Source organism: Cebus imitator, unplaced genomic scaffold, assembly GCF_001604975.1.
Source record: "Cebus imitator isolate Cc_AM_T3 unplaced genomic scaffold, Cebus_imitator-1.0 Scaffold384, whole genome shotgun sequence".
NCBI classification, from domain to species: Eukaryota; Metazoa; Chordata; class Mammalia; order Primates; family Cebidae; genus Cebus; species Cebus imitator.
In genome coordinates, this window is record NW_016107699.1 from 891,768 (window position 1) to 913,945 (window position 22,178).

General features: G+C 44.6%; 1 protein-coding gene and 1 non-coding gene across 6 annotated transcripts in view; both read right to left on the minus strand.

The window, feature by feature from the left end:
• Positions 1-22,178, minus strand: part of NAP1L4 (nucleosome assembly protein 1 like 4) — a 65,850-nt gene that overhangs the window by 28,710 nt on the left and 14,962 nt on the right. For all 5 annotated transcript variants that reach the window (XR_005196759.1, XR_005196758.1, XM_017507730.2 and 2 more), the window contains exons 4-11: positions 20,482-20,581; positions 16,842-16,983; positions 16,207-16,293; positions 14,542-14,673; positions 9,581-9,652; positions 4,847-4,986; positions 3,472-3,617; positions 894-916 (exon numbers count right to left, since the gene is read on the minus strand). Coding sequence is in view for 3 of the 5 variants with exons in the window: in XM_017507730.2 (XP_017363219.1) it covers positions 894-916; positions 3,472-3,617; positions 4,847-4,986; positions 9,581-9,652; positions 14,542-14,673; positions 16,207-16,293; positions 16,842-16,983; positions 20,482-20,581 (842 nt within the window). In the remaining 2 variants the exon portion in view is untranslated. The remainder of the gene's footprint in view (positions 1-893; positions 917-3,471; positions 3,618-4,846; positions 4,987-9,580; positions 9,653-14,541; positions 14,674-16,206; positions 16,294-16,841; positions 16,984-20,481; positions 20,582-22,178) is intronic.
• LOC119468128 lies at positions 8,796-8,918 on the minus strand. Its single transcript, XR_005196763.1, has one exon. It is a non-coding gene; the product is annotated as a small nucleolar RNA SNORA54 (small nucleolar RNA).

The window sequence follows — 22,178 nt, forward strand, 5'->3', positions numbered from 1 at the left end:
ACAAACAAAAAAACGACTTTGAAGCAAAACTGGCAGAGAAAGTAGGAAGCTCCTCTACTTGTCCAAAGGTCTCGGCCAGAGTAGGCAGTGTCGGAGCCTCACACGCAGGGAACAGGGAGTATTCAAGGACTACACTTTTGCTACTACCAGCAACATATGAAACACATACTTTTACCCAGATGTGTAATGATTTCAAATTAATCCCAGCGTTTTAAGAAACAGGAAGGGATTTTTTTTATTTTTAAGAGACAGGGCATCACTCTATCACACAGGTTGGAGAGCAGTGATGCAATCACAGCTCACTACAGCCTCAAACTCCTGGGCCCCAGCGATCCTGGAACTACACAGTGCATCACCATGCCTAGCTAACTTATTTTTTTATCTTTTGAGACAGGGGTCCTGCTGTCACCTAGTGGAGAGCAGTGGTGTGATTTCAGCTCACTGCAACCTCCTCCTCCTGGGTTCAAGAGATTCTCCTGCCTTAGTCTCCCGAGTAGCTGGGACTACAGGCACCCATCACCATGTTCAGCTTTTTTTTTTTTTTTTTGTATTTTAAGTAGAGGCAGGGTTTCACCACGTTGGCCAGACTGGTCTCAAACTCCTGACCTCAGGTGATCCATCAGCCTCGGCCTCCCAAAAGTGCTGGGATTACAGGCATGAGCCACCAAATTTGGCCAGCTAATTTTTCGTAAAGATGGGGTTTTGGTATGTTGCTCAGGCTGGTCTCAAATTCCTGGACTCATCCAATCCTCCCACCTCAGCCTCCCAAAGCATTAAAATTACAGGCATACTGATTCCATACTCAGCCAGAACTGGACATTTTCAAACAAGTAGACATTTACTCAGCAAAGTCTTTAATACAAAAATAAGACTATTAACAACATAAATCTTACCAGTGATTCTCCATCCCCAGATGCTAGAAAAAGAAAAGACAAAACATATTCAAGTTACAGTGACAACTCCTTAGAATTTTAAAGCCCAAACAGGAGGAAGCTTTGCTGGCAGACAAAATGTAACATTTCTTACCTTGAGGTTTAAACTAGAAATTCCCAAAGCCTTGCATCCTTAAAGACATTTTGCAAGCTCCATGCACCACTTCTGAAGCTGGTCCGAGTGCCTCTAGCCCCCCTCCCTTCTCCTCCTCCATCATGTACCATGGGCTGGCACTCAAGCTTGAGAAGACCATTTTGAGAGGGTTAATGTATTAACATGAGGAAAGGCAAACAGTCCCAGACTGTGGCCATTCAGGTTATTTGTGCTTTATGGGGCAATTTAACTCATGCCCTGCAGAACTATACATGATGGTGCAGAAGAGAAAGTCCTTAAGCCTTATAAGCTGTGAGTGTTACTAAGGCACTGCATCTCAGAGAGGAGGAAATTACGCTTCCTTTGGAGGCCGCTGAAACGCCCACCAGTGCCCCCTGGAGAGTGGCGCAGCTCCTCACCGAAAGCTGATGCTTGGATGAGCTAAGCACACCAAGACAGACAGGTTCTAACCACAATGAAGCTGTGCAACGTTCAAGTGGCATATGACCCAAACCCCTGATTTTAGAAACATTTCCTACAAGACCCGGCCCTTCATCAGGAGCTGAGTGTTTACTCTTGCTGAGTCTCGAGAATACCTGCCTGTTCAATCTTCACTGGCTCTTCTGAGTCTCTCCTCCCATTAAGCCACCACAACTGTGGCAGCACTTTCTGCTCACTGCTGAGACAGAAGCGTTGGGTGCATGAACACCACCCATGAGCAAGGCAGGGTTCCCAAGCCTCCGTGTGCCAGCGTCACCCAGGGGTTTAAGGCATGGGTTGGAGCAAGGCTAGGTGTCTAAACGCTGGAGCAGCAGGCTCCCCCAGCGCTCTCTGGCCCACGCCATGAATCAGCATGAGGATTCTCGGCACTCAGACTTCTGGACTGGCTCTTCAGCCTCAACGACTAAGGCGGTGCTGGACTCACTACTGCGTCCTTCACTTCACACCACGGGAGTCCGTTTTGTTTGTTCCTTCACTACCCTATTACCTACCCCCTAGCCATCCTCAATTTTTTTCATAGCACTTATCATATTTGATATTAAGTTATGTGTTTGATTAGTTTAAAAGTGGCTTTATTGATGAGATTTATATACCATAAAAGGCATATACTTTAAATGTACAACTTTATGACTTTCAGTGCATTAATTCATTAATTTTAGAATTGTGCAACCATCATACCATGAAAGTTTTAGAACCTAAAAAAAAAAAAACCACACTTAAAAATTCCCTTGAGTCCACTATCAACTCTTTTTATTCTAAAAATTATTTTTATATCAGTTTTAAGAAAAGTGCCTACACAATGTCAGTGATTCCAGAAATTAAAGCCCCTTGGCTTCATGGTGGATTCACAGATTATCTCCAGAACGCCCAACCCAAGTGTCTAAAAGGAATCTTCCCCAAAATGGAAATGTAATATCTAAGCTTATGACTGCTCTTATTCCCCAAACCATATATACTTGCATCTTCTAGGTTCAAAGTCTAATTGCAGAAAATAGGCACCACAATTAAAACAGCAGACTAAACTCTGAAAGGGAGCTTGATAAATGAGGGTGCTAAGCTCACAGACAAAATCAAACATTCAGATTGGAAGAGAGCCGCTCTGTGGCCCCACATACAAAAAAATGCTCACTGATTATCTGCAGCAGGGGCTGGCATCTCTTCACTTCATGTTTTTGTTCATGGGAACTAAAGAGAATCCGAGTATTTTAACACTGACAAGTAGCTTGACCTTCACATTCTCTCACGATTAGGAAATCATATGAAAAATCCCAAGAAATTTACTCTTAAAATCAATTGGTCAACTTTTACTAGCTTAATGGTTTCATCTTTACCACTCAGGAAAATTAAAGAGCTTCCAAGCTGTGATTCTGCCAATGTTTTTCAAAAACGAAAATCCCAACTACTTGTTTATCACAACACATGAATTCCAAAAACTTCTATCAAATGATGCATGAACAAAAGTACAAGAAAAGGGGAACTGAGCAGATGACCCAAAAGCAGCGTAACTAGAACCAGGGCACAGCAGTCACGGGTCCCTGGAGAGCAAACCCAGCAGCTCTCCACCAAGGCTGGGAGCAGTCCCTGGTGGCACAACAGAGGGGCAGAAATGACAGCTGGTGAAGGGTGTTCCAGGTGTCCCGGTGAGGAAACACTCCTTTCAGTGTTCTTAAGAGTTTTTGCCCGGGCTGTAGCCAAGCAGAGTAAAGCTCTTCCCTTTTCTGCAGAAGATGACAATCCTACCCTTACTGACCCTAACTACCTCCGACCCCGACATAAACTTGCCAGTGCGCCAACAGAACAGCCTGGGACACAGCAAATGTGCCCCTACTGACCACAACTGCCTGAAAGAACAGAACTGCAGTCTCCAAGTGTTAGGAATCTACCAGGTGACGAAAATTATGTTATACGAGTACAAAATGAATATTAACAACCCATCAGACTTGCCTTTCAGTGGACTGAAGAAGTTGAAAAATGACTCGTTGGGTACTTGTTTCGTAATTGTTCTAACAGTGCCTCGGCCCTTATGCTTCTGCTTTTTCTTGATGGTTTTGACAGTAACATTCTTTCCTTTCTTCCAGTCAATAGTACACCTACCAGGACAAGACAGCTGTCATGAGCACACACTCCATGAGAAAAATCCATTACAAATGTAGGCAGGAAGCAAACCACGGCTCTATGCCAAACCAACAACACTACATAAAACCAATCTGCAAACCAAATGCAGTGGCCCATGAAGTTCACTTGGAGGCTGGCAAAAGAGAAATGGCCTGGTCCTCTTGCAACCTGGGTGTGACCACTGCCTCAAACTTCAGACTTCTGGAACAATGGTATCATTTTCCCAAGACATTTCATCAAGACTCTGAAATGTGTATTCTGTGGCAAAGCCCCATCAAGTCTGCATGATACACAAGTGCTTGTCCACAGCTTCCCAGGCAAGCAGGAGTTGCTGCTGTTCAAGGCAGCCAAGTGAGCGGGACAAGCTGAAAAACAGTAAACAGGTGGCCCAGCCCGCTCTCCTCCAGCAAGGCCAGTGAGGACCACAGTAGCCCTGGGTATGTCAGCTGAGGGCTGAGCATCGCATGCACTCTAATGCTCAATGACCGTGGACCCAGGAAACGCCGGGCAGCACCTGAGTACTGCCTGCTTAAGAACACGCTTGGAAAGACCAGGCCTGTTTCTCACATGATGGCCTGGCCCTGAAAAACAGTCTTTCTCAATTACTCCAGAAGGACTTTTAATAAAGTCCTGAATTAACAATTAGTACTTGGTTCTGGTAAAGAAGGGTAATTGTTTCAAGTCAAGACCAAAACCATTTCTCAATCAAACCAACCTCCAGAAATTAATTCTAAACCAATTTCTCTCTGTAGTGATCTACAAAGACTGAAATCAGTATGAGTCAAACAAGAGCAATGCTGCCCCCACCTATTTCCAAAGCAATTAACTGATCAATACAGCCCTAGAATGAGGCTCATTCATTCAACAAGTATCTATTTGCTGAGGGTAATCCATCAGTTCAATTTTAAGAACTTCAATTCATGGTATCTAGACAACCTAACACTTTCATTAAAAAGAAGAAAGCAGGCACTGTCCCAAAGGCCTGCATCTGCAACCATGTGACACATTTCCAGGCTCAGCCATCAACTCCAAGCTCTGCACTACAAGCAATCCCAAACTGAAAGACAATTGAAGTATCTGTCTACAAGGCTTTCAAGCAGATTCAAGACTGCACTTAAATCCTTATTTCTATCTTAACCATAAAATTATATAATTATCTCTTGATTTTGTTTCAGAAAAACAAGGTAGAATGACATTTTCTTACCCATCACAGTCCACGATCTCCGGACCTTCAAAGGAAAAGGGATCAGCCTTATCTGGTTCTGATTTCATCTTGTAGGTTTTCGTCAGGACTGAGTTGGTGAAGTAGTCGTTGGGTTCAAAGTGGAACTCTAACACAAAAGACTAAAAGCAGAAACTCAGAGTAAGCACTAGTTAAAATCGAAAAATAACGAGGACAGAATGCTTAGAGCACACAACACTTACTAGAAGCTATCCTGGAAAAGCTCAACAGATAGGACCATGGAACAAGTAAAACTACTCCATGGCAAAAAAGATCAGGATGAAGTTAAAGTAACAAATGATGGACTGAAGGGAATTATTCGTTCAGTTCACGAGTAAAGGCAGGTCTCCCTCCAACACCTCCCCACCAACGGAGGTCAAGCTCTCCTAAGGAACCCTAGCTTCTCTCAGCTGCTCCCAGCCCTTGCTTCCTGGAAGGAGGGAAGGTGACTAGGGGAAGGTGGGGGCACCAGCAGCCCATCCCCTCCTCTCCTTTTCCATTCAGCCCCAGCCCCAGCCCCCACCCTACCGGGGGAAGCCAGGGTCTATACTCCGTGCTGTGCAGTAAAAGTGGTGACCCCACAGCGTTTCTCCCAGGAGGTGGGTGGGAGGAAAGGACACATCTCTACAAGGACGGAAAGCTCATCCTTCACTTACAAAGCACACTACAGACCTGGAGGAGAGGTGAGCACACCGGGAAAAGGATGTAAACATGAACACAGACACAGACAAAATCCAACAGCCAACAGCAGCAACAAGACATTCATGCTCACAGGTAACACACACGAACACCAAAATGAGATGCCTTTCTTTGAGGCAAAATGTACAAAAATATGTAGCCCCAGCCAGGATTTTAGGGTACTGGGTACACTCATATGCTGTCAACAGATTTATGAAGGATAATTTGATAATATCAAAAAAATAAAACAAAAGGCATATTCCCTGACTCAGGAATTCTATTTTGAGGAATTTGTTCTACTTAACGAAAACACCTGGATGGACGCATCGATATGTGCCACGACATTTACCTCATCCCTATTTATAAAAGAAAAACATGGAAGATGAGCTTGGTTGAGTAATTTATAGACAGTTTACAAGACCAATTCTGCACTCAGCCTGGGTTTAAATCCCATCTCCGCCTATAGTGCTGGGCAATTTGTGGCAGCTACTCAGAGTCTCCGTGCTCTAGTTTCCTTATCTGTACACTAGAGATGACACTCTCTCTGAGTTCATGGTTAATCTGTATCACTTAGAACAGAGCCAGGTTTATAGGCAAGGCTGGCTAAATGGTAGCTGTTTCTACTTTTCATTGTAATGGTAAGACCATCAATGGAGAAAAAATTAAGATGACTAATAAAAAAAAATATATATATATACATATATATAGCAAAATTTCCACACACACACACACACACACACACACACACACACACACAGACACACACACACAGAGGTATATACATTCAAACAAAACACTTCCACAAAGGAGAAGTGAAAAAATAACTCCCAAAGAAAGGCAGAGGAGGAGAGGGAGCATGAGGCTTAGGAAGTCAGAATCAGGGAGAACTCTAGTCGGTTTCTGGAGGGATGGCAGCAGGATCTGGCTAGGAGCTCTCCACTGGCCTGGGCAAGAGCAAAGTGGGTCAGGCACTGCAGATGAACCACACAAAACAAAGCAAAGGCCAGTCACTTGCCTGGCAAAAATCACAAGGAAAGGAAGGCAGCTACAAGGAATCAGCATCAAAGATGATACCTGTTTCTCCCAACCCTCCAGGGCTTAAAAACAAAAAAACACTAACAAAGAGGGAAGGCAAGCAGCCAACCAATGGAGAGACTGCTACGATTCCAGAACTGCTCAAGGCTGTGACCACAGTGTGGACAACCAACCCAGGGCACAGGGTGACCCCATAAAACAAACGATACTACCATACTTGCGGTCCTTCGCCATGCCCAACTGTTTTTTCCCCCTCCCTTTTCTTCTCTCTTTTAAAGACCAGGTCTCCCTATGTTTCCCAGGCTGGTCTCAAACTCCCAGGCTTAAGCAAACCTCCCACCTCAGCCTCCTAAAGCGCTGAATTATAGGTATGAGCTACCACTCCCAACCTACTTTCCTATAGATTCATATTTCTTCCCTATTTTCCTTTTTTCCTCTCCCCTCTGCCTTTGTTTAGTCAATAATAACCCAAACACAACTGAAGATGATTCAACTGTTTAACTGCCCAACTGAAAAGTGGCTTGAAGATAAGAATGCTCCACTCACACACACTACAGCCAGGCAAGCCATAAATATGGTAATCATGCTCACTCTTACTGGCAGGGCCTGCGTGGCTCATGCCTTTAATCCCAAGTGAACAACCTTTCAGCCTTCTAAAGCTTCATCTTCTTTGACTCTAATTACAATGAAAGGAATCTAAACTAAGGAAATTATCAAACATTTCAACACGGCTGGGTGCGGTGGCTCACACCTATAATCCTAGCGCTTTGGGAGGCCAAGGCAGGTGATCATCTGAGGCAAGGAGTTCAAGACTAGCCTGGCCAACATGGCGAAACCCCATCTCTACTTAAAATACAAAATTAGTTGGGCGTGGTGATGGACACCTGCAATCCCAGCTACGTGGGAGGCTGAGACAGGAGAATTGCTTGAACTCGGGAGGCAGAGGTTGCAGCCAAGATCGTGCCACTGCACTCCAGTCTGGGCAACAAGAGTGAAACTTGTCTCAAAACAAAACAAAACATTTCAACACAAATTTGGGTTCAAGTATGCTGATCGTAATGCAACAATTTACAATGGGGGAGGTGGCACACATAAGGGAATGTTAAACCATTTTCTATCCAACGGCTGCAGTAACAGCCATTCCCCCAGCCAAGCCCGCGCCACGGGGCAGCAGGTGACACTGTGCACACACCATGTGGCGTGGCAGAAGCCATGTGGCACACGCATGCACTGTGTGTCCAGGTGGGCAAGCACTCAAGGGAAGGGCATGAGGCACGGTCAGGAGATGCAAAAACATCAGCCAAGATTCACTTTGAAGTCTCATTTCTCTTCATAACTTAAAATGCCTTAGATGCTTCATCATAATTTTACAGAGGAAAAAGCGTATGGGGAAATTCAGGAAGCTGCTCAGATTTACTTTCAGAAGACGGATTTGTACAGCATTCTTTACACTTGTCTGTCTTTTCTAAATTTTCTAGAGTAGGCACATATGACTTTTCTAATAGGGTAGTCCCCAGTCTACCACAACTAGAGCTCTAGTCCAAAGTCACCAAGAGATGGAGAAAATAAGATGACAGGCTGAGAAGGAAAACTGACCTCGGAAATCATCAAACAGGTGTCCAATAAAAGAAAGGGAAAAAAAGGAACTGACCCAAAGGGGAAAAAAAGTTAATTGAGTCTAGATGAATCACAGGTAAGAAGAACAAGGAAAAAACACAGAATCTTAAAGCACCACACATACACCACACCCAATGAGGGCCAACTAGGCAGAAGTGCCCAGGCAGCTCCGAGGGGCACTGTGATCAAGTCTTAACAGAAGTGATGCAAGCCCAGGAAGAAGGACCTGCTATAACCCACATGGAGAAGGGAAGATGGGGTGTCCCCTCTGGAGGGAGCCCCCAGCTAGTGAGCAGGGATCACTCCTGGCTCCCAGTGCCCCCCTCCCCAGAGATGGACACCTGAATGTCACCTTCCACAGTGGAAAACAGACAGGAAAAAGTAGAAGGGACAGATACAGATACATCCACCACCCACCCCTGCCACTGCCCCAGGCACTACCTGCAGCACTTGCAATAAAGAAAGCCCACTCATGCTGGCCCTCATCCACTAGCCTGGGCCCCAGTGCTGAGACGGGAAGGAGGGAAGAGACTGCTGACTGGTCCCAGGTCCCCAGTACCACCCACCCCCAAGATCCCTAACCCATGGCCCCTCATGCAGCATTTGTCTCCAAGACCTGAAACTGAAAGCCACCAGTCAGTCAGTCATGTGCCGCTGGAAATGCTATTGCACTGGAATGGAACCCGTGAGCCACAGCCAGGCTGACGGGTTACGAACAGTGCTGCCTGGAAGAACCAGGCTAGGGTGAGACAGCCCAGCGAGGCTATCTGAAGCTAAGCATATGTTTCCTCAGATAAAATAAGGGCTGATATAGTGAAGCTTGTCTTAACAACTGGCAGGCCGATTCATGCCACTAACATTACTAGTGCAATGACACACCGTAGCAAGCATTTTGTAAAGATGTGTTTCAGGACAAATCAAAGACCAGAAAGAAAAACATTTTTCAGTCCTATCTGCACTTTTTTAAAAGGGTAAAACCCAGTAGGTTCGGATTTCTGAGTAAGTGCTGATCATATGTGTACATACCTCCCATCCCTTTAAACTTTAAAAATATGCATTAGACGCATGCAAACTTGAAAGACACTTGGGAAGAGAATGGTATCATCTCCACCCAACAGGGTAAACAAACTACAAGACCGAGGCCTGGCACAGTGGACACCCCCCCAGACTAGGAGCTGCAAGCTGACTCCTGTGTTAGTGCCCATCTGGCTCTGGGACATCACATGGTCTCAATCACCGCCAAATCATCCGGCACAGACTCACGACTACAGTGCCAAGCGGGACACAGGAAGGCAACGGGATCCCCATCTAACTCTCAGGGAGCAGACAGGCAATGCGGTACTGAGTAACTCCTGATGCCAATCAGAAGGTCAAGTCAGTACTCACCATAGGCTGTCCAGGGTCAGAAAACTTCACTTTAATATCCTGAAGGTGTTTCAAGATTGGTTCATCATATTCCTAATCAAAAAGAGAAAAATATTTCCAACAGGACTTTAAAACACAACACATCTCTCCCCAAGAGTCATGGTTGAACAGGCTCCCAGATGTTGCATCATTGGCCCTATTCGAATTCTGCCCTTGTCAAGTGATAACTACCAGGAAGGAACCCAAACTTATTCACCAACTCCCTGTCACAGAGAAGCAGCACCAAGGTGTCCACTTTCCCTGGCGTGGGGCAATGGTGGCTATCACTGCTAGCGAAGGGCAGTGCCACTGACACTGCCTGACTGCAATACCGGGGCAAGGGCTTCACTGCTTTCCTGCCGGCAGCTGCCACAGCACACAGAGATCAGCAAAGCCACCAAGCAAGACTGCTGGTCTGCAGCCTCTCTGAGGAGGCAGAGCAGAAGCCTGGAAGTCAGAAGAGAAGGCTAGATCAGCTACAGCCTTGGCAGCCAGCTTCCCCACCTGTGGCAATAAAGTTGTGGATGGCTTAACAACGGGGGCATCTCCTGAGAAACACTGCTAGGCAATTTGTGTGCGATCATCATTTACACACAGATAGATGGTGCAGCCTACTATACACTATTGCTCCTAGGCAACAAACATGCACAGCATGTGACTGGACTCAATACTGGAAGCAGCTGGTAACACGGAGAAGGCACAATAAGAATAAGGTATTGGCCGGGCGCGGTGGCTCAAGCCTGTAATCCCAGCACTGTGGGAGGCCGAGGTGGGTGGATCACGAGGTCAAGAGATCGAGACCATCCTGGTCAACATGGTGAAACCCCGTCTCTACTAAAAATACAAAAAATTAGCTGGGCATGGTGGCGTGTGCCTGTAATCCCAGCGACTCAGGAGGCGGGGGCAGGAGAATTGCCTGAACCCGGGAGGCAGAGGTTGCGGTGAGCCGAGATCGCGCCATTGCACTCCAGCCTGGGTAACAAGAGCGAAACTCCGCCGCAAAAAAAAAAAAAAAAAAAAGAATAAGGTATCATAATCTTACAGGATCACTGGCCTACACATAGTCTGTTGTTGGCCAAAATGTGTTACGTGGCTCGTGATCGCATCCAAAACTCAAGACACACAGGTCACTTCTTTAAGAACACTTACACAAAGTGTGTCTGATCTCTAACTTGCAGGCACCAGAAGAGTGTGCAAATTCTTATCTGTGGCTGTATCATCTGACAAGCGGTATTTCTTTAAACTCAGAGTTTGCCAATACCTGTCAGCTTGGAAAGTCCAAGTGAGGAAAGTCAGAAGAGGAGTGGTAAGACCTGAATCCTCCCAACCACGCCCTAGCGGCAGGCGCATCGTTTCTAACACCGTAGTCACTTCTTTACCCCCGAAGTCTGGGAATTAACCATTATGATGCAGGTCTACTATGTGTAATGAATCGGGACCACGATCTCAAACATTTATTTCTGAACATTCAAAACCCATCCCCTAGCTTTCTGAAAATATACACTAAATTGCCGTCAGCCACGGTCACCCTGCAGCGCTACAAAACACCAGCACTTACTCCTCCCATCTAGCAGTGCTCTGTGTCTGGTGACAGCCCTCTCCCCATTTATCCTCCCCCTCTCTCCTTCTTAGCCTTTAACAATTCTCCGCCTTGGTGAGCTGTTTTTGTAGCTCCCACATGAGTGTGACCATGAGGTCATTTACCTTTCTGTGCCTGACTTTCCATTAAGTGAGCCCTAATTTTCAATTCTTCTGCCATTATAGAACAAAACAGAAACAGCAACAAAAAGATACCTGCATGTCTCTAGACAAAAAGTAACCCAAAGGCAGTTGTGAAATGTGCCACACCTGCACGCGACGTTCAGTCTCCAACGCTGTGCGTGCTGCCCACCGAAATACACGCTGGCTCTGGACCACCAAGATGAGCATTTTCACCAGCATGCTTTCCACAGGTGGCACTGGGAACTTCACACTCATCCCACTCAAAGGAGCAGTGCCCGCTGATGTTCTCCCAAACTTCACGAAATAACCACTCTGTTCTAATTTCCTCAAGCAGCCATGTACCTGTGAGCCAAAACTTTCAAGTCCAGGGCAGATATAATGCAATGCCCCACGTTAGCAGACACTCAAGACTTAGGAACCAAAGGCACAACACAGGAGGCATCTCACTTAGATCATAAAGCTACTATCTCAGATTTTCAAAACTCTACTTGGAGAAATGTATTTCAACAATTCCCAAATTTAGAACAAAGGGACTTAAAGTCAATCCGTCTTTGGGATTTAATATTGGACCAGAATGACTGGGGCACAGTGGCGCACACCTGTAGTCCAAGCTGCTCGGGAGGATCACTGGAGACCAGGAGAATTAAGAGGAGTACGCTACGACTGTGCCTATGAAAAGCCACGTCAGTGGCTCTAGCGACCTCGAGGCTGGGCACCATAGCAAGACCACGTCCCTTAAAAAGGAAAGGGCTTCTCTCAAAAATGGCAGACTTCAAAACCAGACATTAAAAAACAACTGTTAAAAAAGTCTAAATAGAACATGCTACTATTACCTGCTATGAGGTTACAAATAACATTTCTTCATTCTCTGCTATTAAATGAGTACTCTTATCAACTCCTGCATATCTTTTTAAGCTTTTAAAAAGCAGTAAGACACTTCAGGGCTGAAATACAGAAGCACTGACACTAACAAAGGTGCTGGGAGAATGAGAAGGGACACCCCATCAAAATGTGGCCAAATGCCCCCCTGTGCTGTCAAAACCCAAGGCAGTGACCCCAACACCATAACCAACCAGGCTGCCGCACGCACAGAAGAGGACACCAAAACCCATTCAAGTCACCTAACTCCAGCTCCCAAATCATGTATCGCTGCACCCTTAATCCCAGGTGAGGATGCTCCAAGCCTGCAGGGCAAGCGTCACCCCAGGACACGTGAGACAGGCAGCCCCACAGAACCAGAATCTGCACTTCCACATCACTCCCCGTGTCCCCGAAGTCTGAGAAGAAATAATCTACAAGCCAGTTTTTCCACCTGCTCCCTGCCATGGGGATTTTCAACTCTCAACTCTTAAGGGGTCACAGGAGGACTTCCTAAAACCACCTCAAAACTCTCAATGCCTTGGTGATCGATGAGGCATTTAGTTTTTGCTAGTTTTCAAAGCTGCTCAGGTGATTGGGCTATACAGTCAGGGCAGACCATGGCTCTGGTACACATTACTTAATTTTTCCAATAAAATTCTGGCTCATGGCATTCTTTTAAAAGTATGGTATAGTAGTCTTAAATTCTATCTTTTCATATGAAAAGGAAGCTCATATCAGGAAAACCAAGGCTGTTCTATTGTAGATGGTTTTTGGTCTTGAAGGAGAGTCAGAAATGCATCATTCTTTTCGTATTTTCTTAAGGTTTGGCTTAGGACAAAGGATAAGCATTAAAGAAGGGAGGCAGCAGAGGCAGCAAGGGGATACATTTCTGAAGACTATTAAAAACGTAGTTGTAAAATCCTGTGCAAATGACAACAGGGCAGTTTGCAAGGGACAGTGGCTATGCTCCGGACGGGAGAAGCACTGCCCACACAAGCAGAGCCTGAAGCTGTCCTGAGCAAGTCTGAATGCAGACAAGCTGTTTCTGGGGACTCTGGAGCAATAAAAACCAAAGGCAAGTCAGTCAGTGAGACTTAAGGCAAGACTCGTTTCTGTATTCTAGAAACTTCTGTAACAACTCATTTCAGGAAAAACCAAATTTGTTATCTTTTAATTTGTTCACCATTTCACCATAAAAAGTAAAATGTCAAGGCAAGACAAAAACAGAAAGGTTGGCTATATACATATTTTTTGAGACAGGGTCTCACTCTGCAACCCACCAGGTTGAAGTGCAGTGGCGTGATTATGGCTCACCACAGCCTCGACCTCCTGGGCTCAGGTGATCCTCCTGCCTCAGCCTCCCAAGGAGCTGGGACCACAGGCGCACACTACGACAACGCCCAGCTAACTTCTGTAATTTTTTGCAGAGATGGAATTTCATCATGCTGCCCAGGCTGGTCTCAAACGATCTGCCCACCCCGGCCTCCCAAAGTGCTGGGGCTATAGACATGAGCCACCATGCCTGGCCTTTTAAAAAAAAAAAAAAAAGTACTTTTTCAAAAGAAATGTTCAGAAAACATTAGCAACTTGTTCAAAACTTAGAGATGTGTGTACGCACACCCTTCATCCCTTCAAAATTAATTATCCTACTCTGACGCTTTCCTGTGCACTCACACCACAGTAAGATGGAGGTGGCCTCTGAAATCTATTCACAGGCTTCTCCACAGGCAAGGCAAGAGACCTTTATAGGGGGTAAAAGGTAAGGAACTGATTGGCAAGTTTTGGATGAGACTCAGAGGTACCTGGCTTTCTACCAAAAGCTGCAAAAGACAGCATGGAAGTGGTTTATTCACCAGTGTGAATAAACCATTCACTGTGAGATTAGGACTGGTCACCTGAGGTCCTGGTCAAAGAAAATGCCCCTCTGCCCACCATGAACAACCTTTCAAAGGCCGAGTTTAGTGCTTCAAAAATACCGTAGACAAGTAATGTTAGAAGACTACCATGCAGGCTTGTAGGCTGGATGTGGTGGCTCACACCTGTAATCCCAGCACTTTGGGAGGCCGAGACAGGCAGATCACAAGGTCAGGAGATCGAGACCATCCTGGCCAACACGGTGAAACCCCATCTCTACTAAACATACAAAAATTAGTTGGGTAGTGGCACATGCCTGTAAGCCAGCTACTAGGGAGGCTGAGGCAGGAGAATCGCTTGAACCAGATAGTCAGAGGTTGCTGTGAGCCAAGATGGCACCACTGCACTCCAGCCTGGCAACAGAGTGAGACTCTGTCTCTTTAAAAAAAAAAAAAAAAAAAAAAAGACTACCAAGTAATTTCTCTACAACTTAGAAATGTGCTTACCTGGACTAATTCACTTAGCATATCTACATTTCTAAAGATCGTAAACCAGAACTCTGGAATTCCTTTGGGATTTGGCTCTTCAGCGGTTGCTGCTTCTTTTTCTGTTATGACTACTTTATTTTTCACGTCTCCCTAAAAAAAAAAAAAAAGATGCAAACAGATCACAAAAATACAAATTTACAAATAACTCAGTGGCTTAATGCTCAGTATCACTTCCAAACCCTGTCTTATCTCCGATCAAAATCCTTTCTTTCAGAGTCTGCATCTCCAAGCCACTCACTGGGCCATGTGACACTTTTCACATTTCTGAGGGAAAAAAGCATTCAAGACATTACGTCCACATGGAAGTCCATGATATGATCTCACATCAAAGGTGAAAAAACTAAAGAGATGACAAAGTGCCACCGGCTCTGGGAATGGCCACCCTGTGCTAGCTCTATGAGGTGCCATCTTGAGACAATCGTCACCACAAATGCAGACGCAAAGACTGTACCTCAACCTTAGGGAGATGCAACGCAAATGTGCAGAACATCTATCACCGAGTGAAAAAAGTCCAGTGCAAGGATAAATAAGTCCACTTGGACTAATAATCTGACCTTTGGTTAAAATTTGCGGGGCAGGGGGCAGTAAGTTGAAGTAAAAAAAAAAATAATAATAATTTGCTGCAGCAGTATCTTCAGCAAGAAAGTACTCAGCAACTTACCCAGCTCTAAGGAAATGGCTATAAATGCCGTTTCATGGACACTATGCAACCATCAGAAAGTGACCAGAAAGGCTACCTGGCAAAGTGCAGGGGAGTTCTATAACATCAGGCCCCATGGAAAAGGTAGACCAAGGGAAGTAAAACACAACACTAAACGGAACCATGGTAAATTCTCAATGTCTTGCCAAATGGGATTGTTATGATGAAATGATCTTGCAGGCTTTTTAAATCAGTGAAGGCAGATTTCCCTTCAGCTGTAGGAAAATGATTCACAACTATATTAATCTATAGCCATGGCTATAGGTTCTACGTATGTTTAAAGGATCAAAAACACATATGGCCACCAAAATTATCATACACCTCAAAACAAACAAATAAAAACTGCAAAAAATTAATCATAGGATAAAAGTTACTTGTCTCCCAAACATAAAATCAGGCTGACAAAGTTAACCTGTGTACTGGGAGTTTTCAAAGCACTGGAATGGGACCAGTCACTAGAAGGCGGCTGTGAGCGGGTGACTGACGGTCACACCGCAACAACCATACCCAACCAATCCACTGGCTGAGCACCTCTCAGGGAGCACGCTAGTCCATGCCACTGAGCAGAAAGGTACTCGCCTCACAACTCCCCCCATCTTCCAGTGACTGAGCACACAGGAGCATCTCCTCTTGATCTTTGCTTTCTCTGATGTTTCGACCTTTGTTCGTCTGATCCCTTATTTCGATATGCTCCTGTCCACAGATAACTGAGGCGGCACTACATCTTCCTCCTCATATTAACTGACAGGGCTGTGTCAGATGCTAGATCCGCATCAGAAAGGAATCTAAACACCCAACCTAATGATGCAGCAGCACCTACTGTGAGAAGCACCGAAGTTTACTAGTAATTAAAAAGCATGTAAAAATGTTTATTTTCAACAGTATTTAAACAGAACACGAGTCACATTTTTCTAAAGACTTACAGCCAATTTCTCCTCCTCTTCATTTTCACTGTGCCATTCCGATTCCGCATCTGTCGGTTCAACATCACCGGTGATAAATTCTCTTCTCTACATAAAAATGAAGCCTTATGAGAATTATGTTATTAGCTTATTTGGAAACTCAAGAGTTAAATGTATAAATAATGTCTACAAAAAGACTTTGAAAACTGGCTATTGTTATAACTATTTTAAGATCCTAATTCTTAAGGTTCAAAGAAAAATATTGAATGTTTCCCTGGGTAACTCTGGATGTTTCACCTAAAGATCTAAAATAAAGATGTTCCCCGACTTCCAATGGTTCGACTAAAGACTTTCAACTTCACGACGGTGCGGAAGGTACCACACTTTGGGCACCCACAGAGCCACACTGTGTTCTACTCTCAGTGGAGTATTCAGTACAGGACACAAGACACTCAGCACTTTATTATAAAACAGGCTTTGTGGAAGATCAAAGTGTTCTGAGCTCGTTTAAGGTAGTCCAGACTAAGCTATATATCCGGGAGGTGAGATGCCTTTTTGCCCTAGATGTTGTCAGCTTATACTAGGTTTATCAGAACATAACACCGTCGAAGGTTGGAGACTATCTGTATATTAAACTCATTAACAGAGCCCCCTACCTTGTCAAAGAGAGGCTGGTATAATGCTGCATACTTTCTTTCCAAGTCATGAACTTCTTCATAGAACTTGGCTTCTATATGAGCACATCTCACCTGAAGTTGTTTCAATGCATTAATTCTTCTTTTTACTGCTTTAGGTAAACTAAAAAAGGGAATAAGAGAGACAACATCCTCATGCCTGCAAAATAAGGAAGCATGCCTTTCTATTCTATTAAAATAAATTCAGGTTAGCAGAACTAACATCCTTACCATGAACAAGGCCTCTTAAAAATCATTAAGGATGAACATCCCAATAGGAAAAAAGGGTACAGGAGGAAGCAGAAAAGACAATTCACAAAAGAATAAACACATATTGTCCAACATGAAGAAAGATTCAATCTCATAAAATATCCAAAATAATGTAAACATTTAAAAACGCTCATCTATTCCTTACCAATTTGGCAATTAAAACCAAAACAAAACGCCTACGTTTTACGAGGCTAAAGGCTAAGAAGCCCTCTAACTGACTCATCTTTCTTAAGGGCAGAAATACTGAAAATGTTCTTTGGGCGCAGTAATTCTACCTTTAAGAATTTATCCTTCAGGCTGGGCACAGTGGCTTATGCCTGTGATCCCACCACTTTGAGAGGCTGAGGTGGGGGGATTGCTTGAGGGCAGGACTCCAAGAGCAGCCTGAGCAATACAATAAGACCCCTCTCTACAAAAAACTTTTTAAAATAGCCAGGCATGATGGTGTGCACCTGACCTGTAGTCCCAGCTACTCGGGAGGCTGAGGCAGCAGGATCACTTGAGTCTGGGAGGTCAAGGCAGCAGGGAGCTATGACTGCACTACTGCACGCCAGCCTGGACAACAGAGCAAGACCCTATCTTACCAAAAGGAAAAAAAAAAATTTATCCTAATCAAGTAGTCATGCAGGAGTGTCCATCAATAGATCCGTAAAACTGAAAACTACACAATGGAAGTTCAACAGTATTCAAACACGGCCTATTCATCATCACACCATCCTGGAATACTCAGTGCCACGCAAGAGTCCACTTGTTAACACACTGGAGGAAAAATCCCAGAAACACAGACCATAAATAACACAAGTTTGTCTTTTAGAGTCAGGCCAACGATGAGTTTGTCTTTCAATCCTGTTTTATGTTTTAAAAAATATTTTAGTTTGTATGTATAACTTCTATAAATCAGAAGAGAAATCCCTGTTTTTAACCCATCAGAACTATGTGTTTAAAATAAAGCCCCTGGTCACAATCATGTGGACTGAAGAACAGATTCCTGGCCTCATCACAGACCCAAATAATCTACCTGGGGCAAGGCCCTGGGTCCTGCATCTTGAATACTCATTCACATGATCAGAGTACTGAAGTCTAAGCGCATGACTTACCCTCCAACAACACACTGCACAGCACAATAGGCAATTCTCACATAGGGATCACTGGGCTGGGAGGTACTCGAACAACTGCCTTGCATCCCAAAGGACCTCTCCTGGGTTAAACATAACCACAGCTACCTCAAGCTAAAGGTCCTTAATTTAAGCAAAGACTCTCAAATAATGTTTAACATTCTAGAACTACTGCTAGTAGATGAAAACAAAGGAAAAGCATAAAGAGCTTAACAACATGGAAGACTCTCACTGGCATCTGTACCTCTTTTTTGCAGTGATCGTTCATTTACTGTGACAGGTCTTACTCTGTTGCCCAGACTGCAGTGCAGTGGTACAGTCTCAGCTCACTGCAGCCGCAACTTTCTGGGCTCAAATGATCCTCCCACCTCAGCATCCCAAGTAGATGGACTACAGGTGCACACAACCAGGCCAGTTAATTTTTTTGCATTTTGTAGAGATGGGGTTTGGCTACATTGCCCAGGCTGGTCTCAAACTCCTGGGCTCAAGCAATCTGCCCGCTTTGGCCTCCCGAAGTGCTAGGATTACAGGTGTTAGCTACCATGTCTGGCTAATTATACAATTTTAAATTGGTTTAATTTTTGAAACTTTCCAACTGAAGTAAAACGACAAAGCATGTTAAACAAATCAGACCCTAGTGTGCCCCCAGCAGTCCTCCCAATCGTTCATATCAACTACACCCAGGCCCCTGAGGGCACTTTTCCTGGAATATGGCCAATAAGGAACCACTTCTAGTCCACACAAACTTGCTGCCACCCAGGCAGTTCTTCTCACAGAATGCCACCCCACTAACCCAGTTTTAAAGCGAGAAAACCAGAAACCATTACTCATTCTCAATTCTTGCCACTCCTGCTCAGTATCACTCTATCCCATCAATCTAATCTGCAAAAAAATAACATGAAAAAGTCTTACCCACTAAGTAATCCCCTGAAAAGCTTCTAAATGGGCAAAGCAAACTCTGACTGACCTGGCCAACACGGCAAAATGCCATCTCTACTAAAAATACAAAAAGCATCCAGCAAATCACCATGGCACATGTACACCTATGTAACAAACCCAAGTTCAGCACATCTACCCCAGAACTTAAAAGTAAAATTAAAAAAATAAAAATACAAAAAAGCTAGGTGGGCATGGTGGCTCACACCTGTAATTCCAGCTGTGGCAGGAGAATCACCTGAACCTAGGAGGTAGACGTTGCAGTGTGCTGAGACAGTGCGCCACTGCACTCCAGCCTGGGTGACAGAGTGAAACTCTGTCTCAAAAAAAATACAAAGTCCCCTTCTTGTCATAATAGCCCTGGTAGTCCTAACTGGGGAAACCAGTATGTAAGATGGGACATCTGAGACACCAAGCCCTGACCCAGTTATAGATGGAAGCCCAGTAACAGCTCATGCCTCTCAAAAAATAAAAATAAAAATTACTAGACATGGTGGTACACGCCTATAGTTCCAGCTACTCTGGAGGCTGAGGCAGAAGGATTACCTGAGCTCAGGAGTTCAAGGTTACAATTAGCTATTACATGCCACTGCAATACAGCCTGGGCAACAGGGTGAGACTCCAACTCAAAAACCAAAATTCCTTCCAGAACTAAGACAGGGAGGTCCTGACGAGCCATCTGAGGATCACCATCCTTCTCATTTTCATATTGCAATACCACTAGGACATAAGCCTCTTGTAAGAAAGCAAAGGTGTCAGCCAGGTGTGGTGGCTCACCTGTTATCCCAGAATTTTGGGAGGCGGAGGCAGGAGAACCAATTGAGCCCAAGAGTTCAAAACCAAAACCAGCCTAGGCAATATAGCAAGACCCCACCTTTTTTTTTTTAAGACAGTCTCGCTGTCACCCAGGCTGAGGGGTAGTGAAAACTCACAGGCGTGCAGCACTATGCCCAGCTAATTTTTTTTTTAAGGTGTCAGTGTCACAGGCTTACATGGGTAAGCCAGGAAGGCGTAGTTCTTTTAGTTAAGAAGCCACCAGTTGTCCTCTAGCCCTCCACAAGATGGCACTGTGCACTTCCTATCAGACAACTGACGACACTCTACTCGTCCACCAAGCAAACTCTGAGCCTAAGCACAGGGTATAGGGTCACTCCTCTCTTACCAGTGCCTCTCTCTCAGAGACAATGTCTATGGAATGAAAAACACATTTATTCCTGTTCCGAGTAACTGCAAAATGGTTTTTCCTTTGTCTTCCTTTTGTTTCTTCAAATTGCATGAGACCCTATTCCCAGCATACTTACGTTTCAATGTAGCTGGAAGGGGTGTGAGGGACATTGTCAAATCGCTCCTGTAAAGCTGCCAAAACTCGAGGATTCTGCATCACCTGATCTGTGAGCTTCTCTATGAAGAGTTAAAACCAAACATATTTAAAATATGCCCACCACACACAATAGCCAAGAGTCAAAAATTAGTAACATTACTTATACAACTAATTTCTAAATACGTATACCAGTGACTTCTTAAACATGTTTTGAAAATAATTAAAATTTATTTTAAAAGCATTTAACACTCTAGGTTAATCACCTGATGGGTCATTACAAATCTACTGAACAAATACCTAGAGTCCTGGTTCTCTCTGCGGCTGTTTAGCTGCAGACTTAAAACGACTGAGGACATCATTAATAATTAAGTTCAGGTGGTCTACCCATGCGTCCCATTGTGGTGTCCAGATGCCAAGAACAGAGACGAGATCAGTTCCTCAAAGCCAAAGTGCACCCACTAGCACCCTCGTTCACTGTGGTGCCATGGACTTCAGTCTAGGAGAGCCCAACGCTCACCAGCCCCTGACGGCACTGTTCTTTGCATGTGCTGCTCCTGCCTTGAATGTTCTTCTGCCCAAACCCACCTCCGTCTAGGACGCACTTTCGACCATTCCACCCACTTACGGCTAACCCAGGTGTGTAGTGAGCTCACAGTCCTGAGGTGTTTGTATTCAGAAGCCCATTTCCCAATAAACCAATGAATGAGACCCTGTGAGGGCAGTGACTGTCCTTTTACTCAGTTGTGACTAAGGAGTGGCAGACATCTGGCTTGTGATACAGACTCTAATTTCCCTCCTAATGACACAATACAGAAACCCAAACTCATCACTCTTGCCTCACTCAGAGCTAGTACATACCCAACTATTCTCCCATGATGTGGTAAGTCTAACACACCAAGTAGGCACTCAAAAAAAAATTTTTTTTTTTTTTTTGAGACAGAGTCTCACTCTGTCACCAGGCTCCAGGCTGGAGTGCAGTGGCACAATCTCGGCTCACTGCAACCTCTGCCTCCTGGGTTCAAGCAATTCTCCTGCCTCAGCCTCCTGAGTAGCTGGGACTACAGGTATGCACCACTACACCCAGCTAATTTTTGTATTTTTAGTAGAGACGGGGTTTCACCATGTTGGCCAGGATGGTCTCGATCTCTTGACCTCATGATCTGCCTGCCTCAGCCTCCCAAAGTGCTGGAATTACAGGCTTGAGCCACCATGCCAGGCCTAGGCACTCAATTTTAAACGTTTATAATAGAACTGCAAACACAACCACTCACATGAGGCACATGAAGTGTATTTAACATACGTAAGTTGTATATATAAAACTGTGTACACATATATAGTACATAAATACTCATGCATATACAAACACACATCTCCTCCAGCTCTGTCCACTGAAAGGCCCTACAAACAATGACATCTAGTATCTGTATTTTGGTTTCAACAGGTTGGTGCAAAAGTAATTGAAGTTTTTGCCATTAAAAGTAATGGCAAAAGCCACAATTACTTTTACGCCAACCAAGTAAGTATCTTCCTCCTTTAGAAGGATCAAAGTCTCTTGAATTAACAGTGGATTTCAGGTCTAGGGCAAGGAAAATACAAGATAAAATGGAATATCACACTAAAAAGCTAGAAGTACTCAAAAACCGAAGAGTTGAAAGAACCTAGAGGCAGTGGCCCACA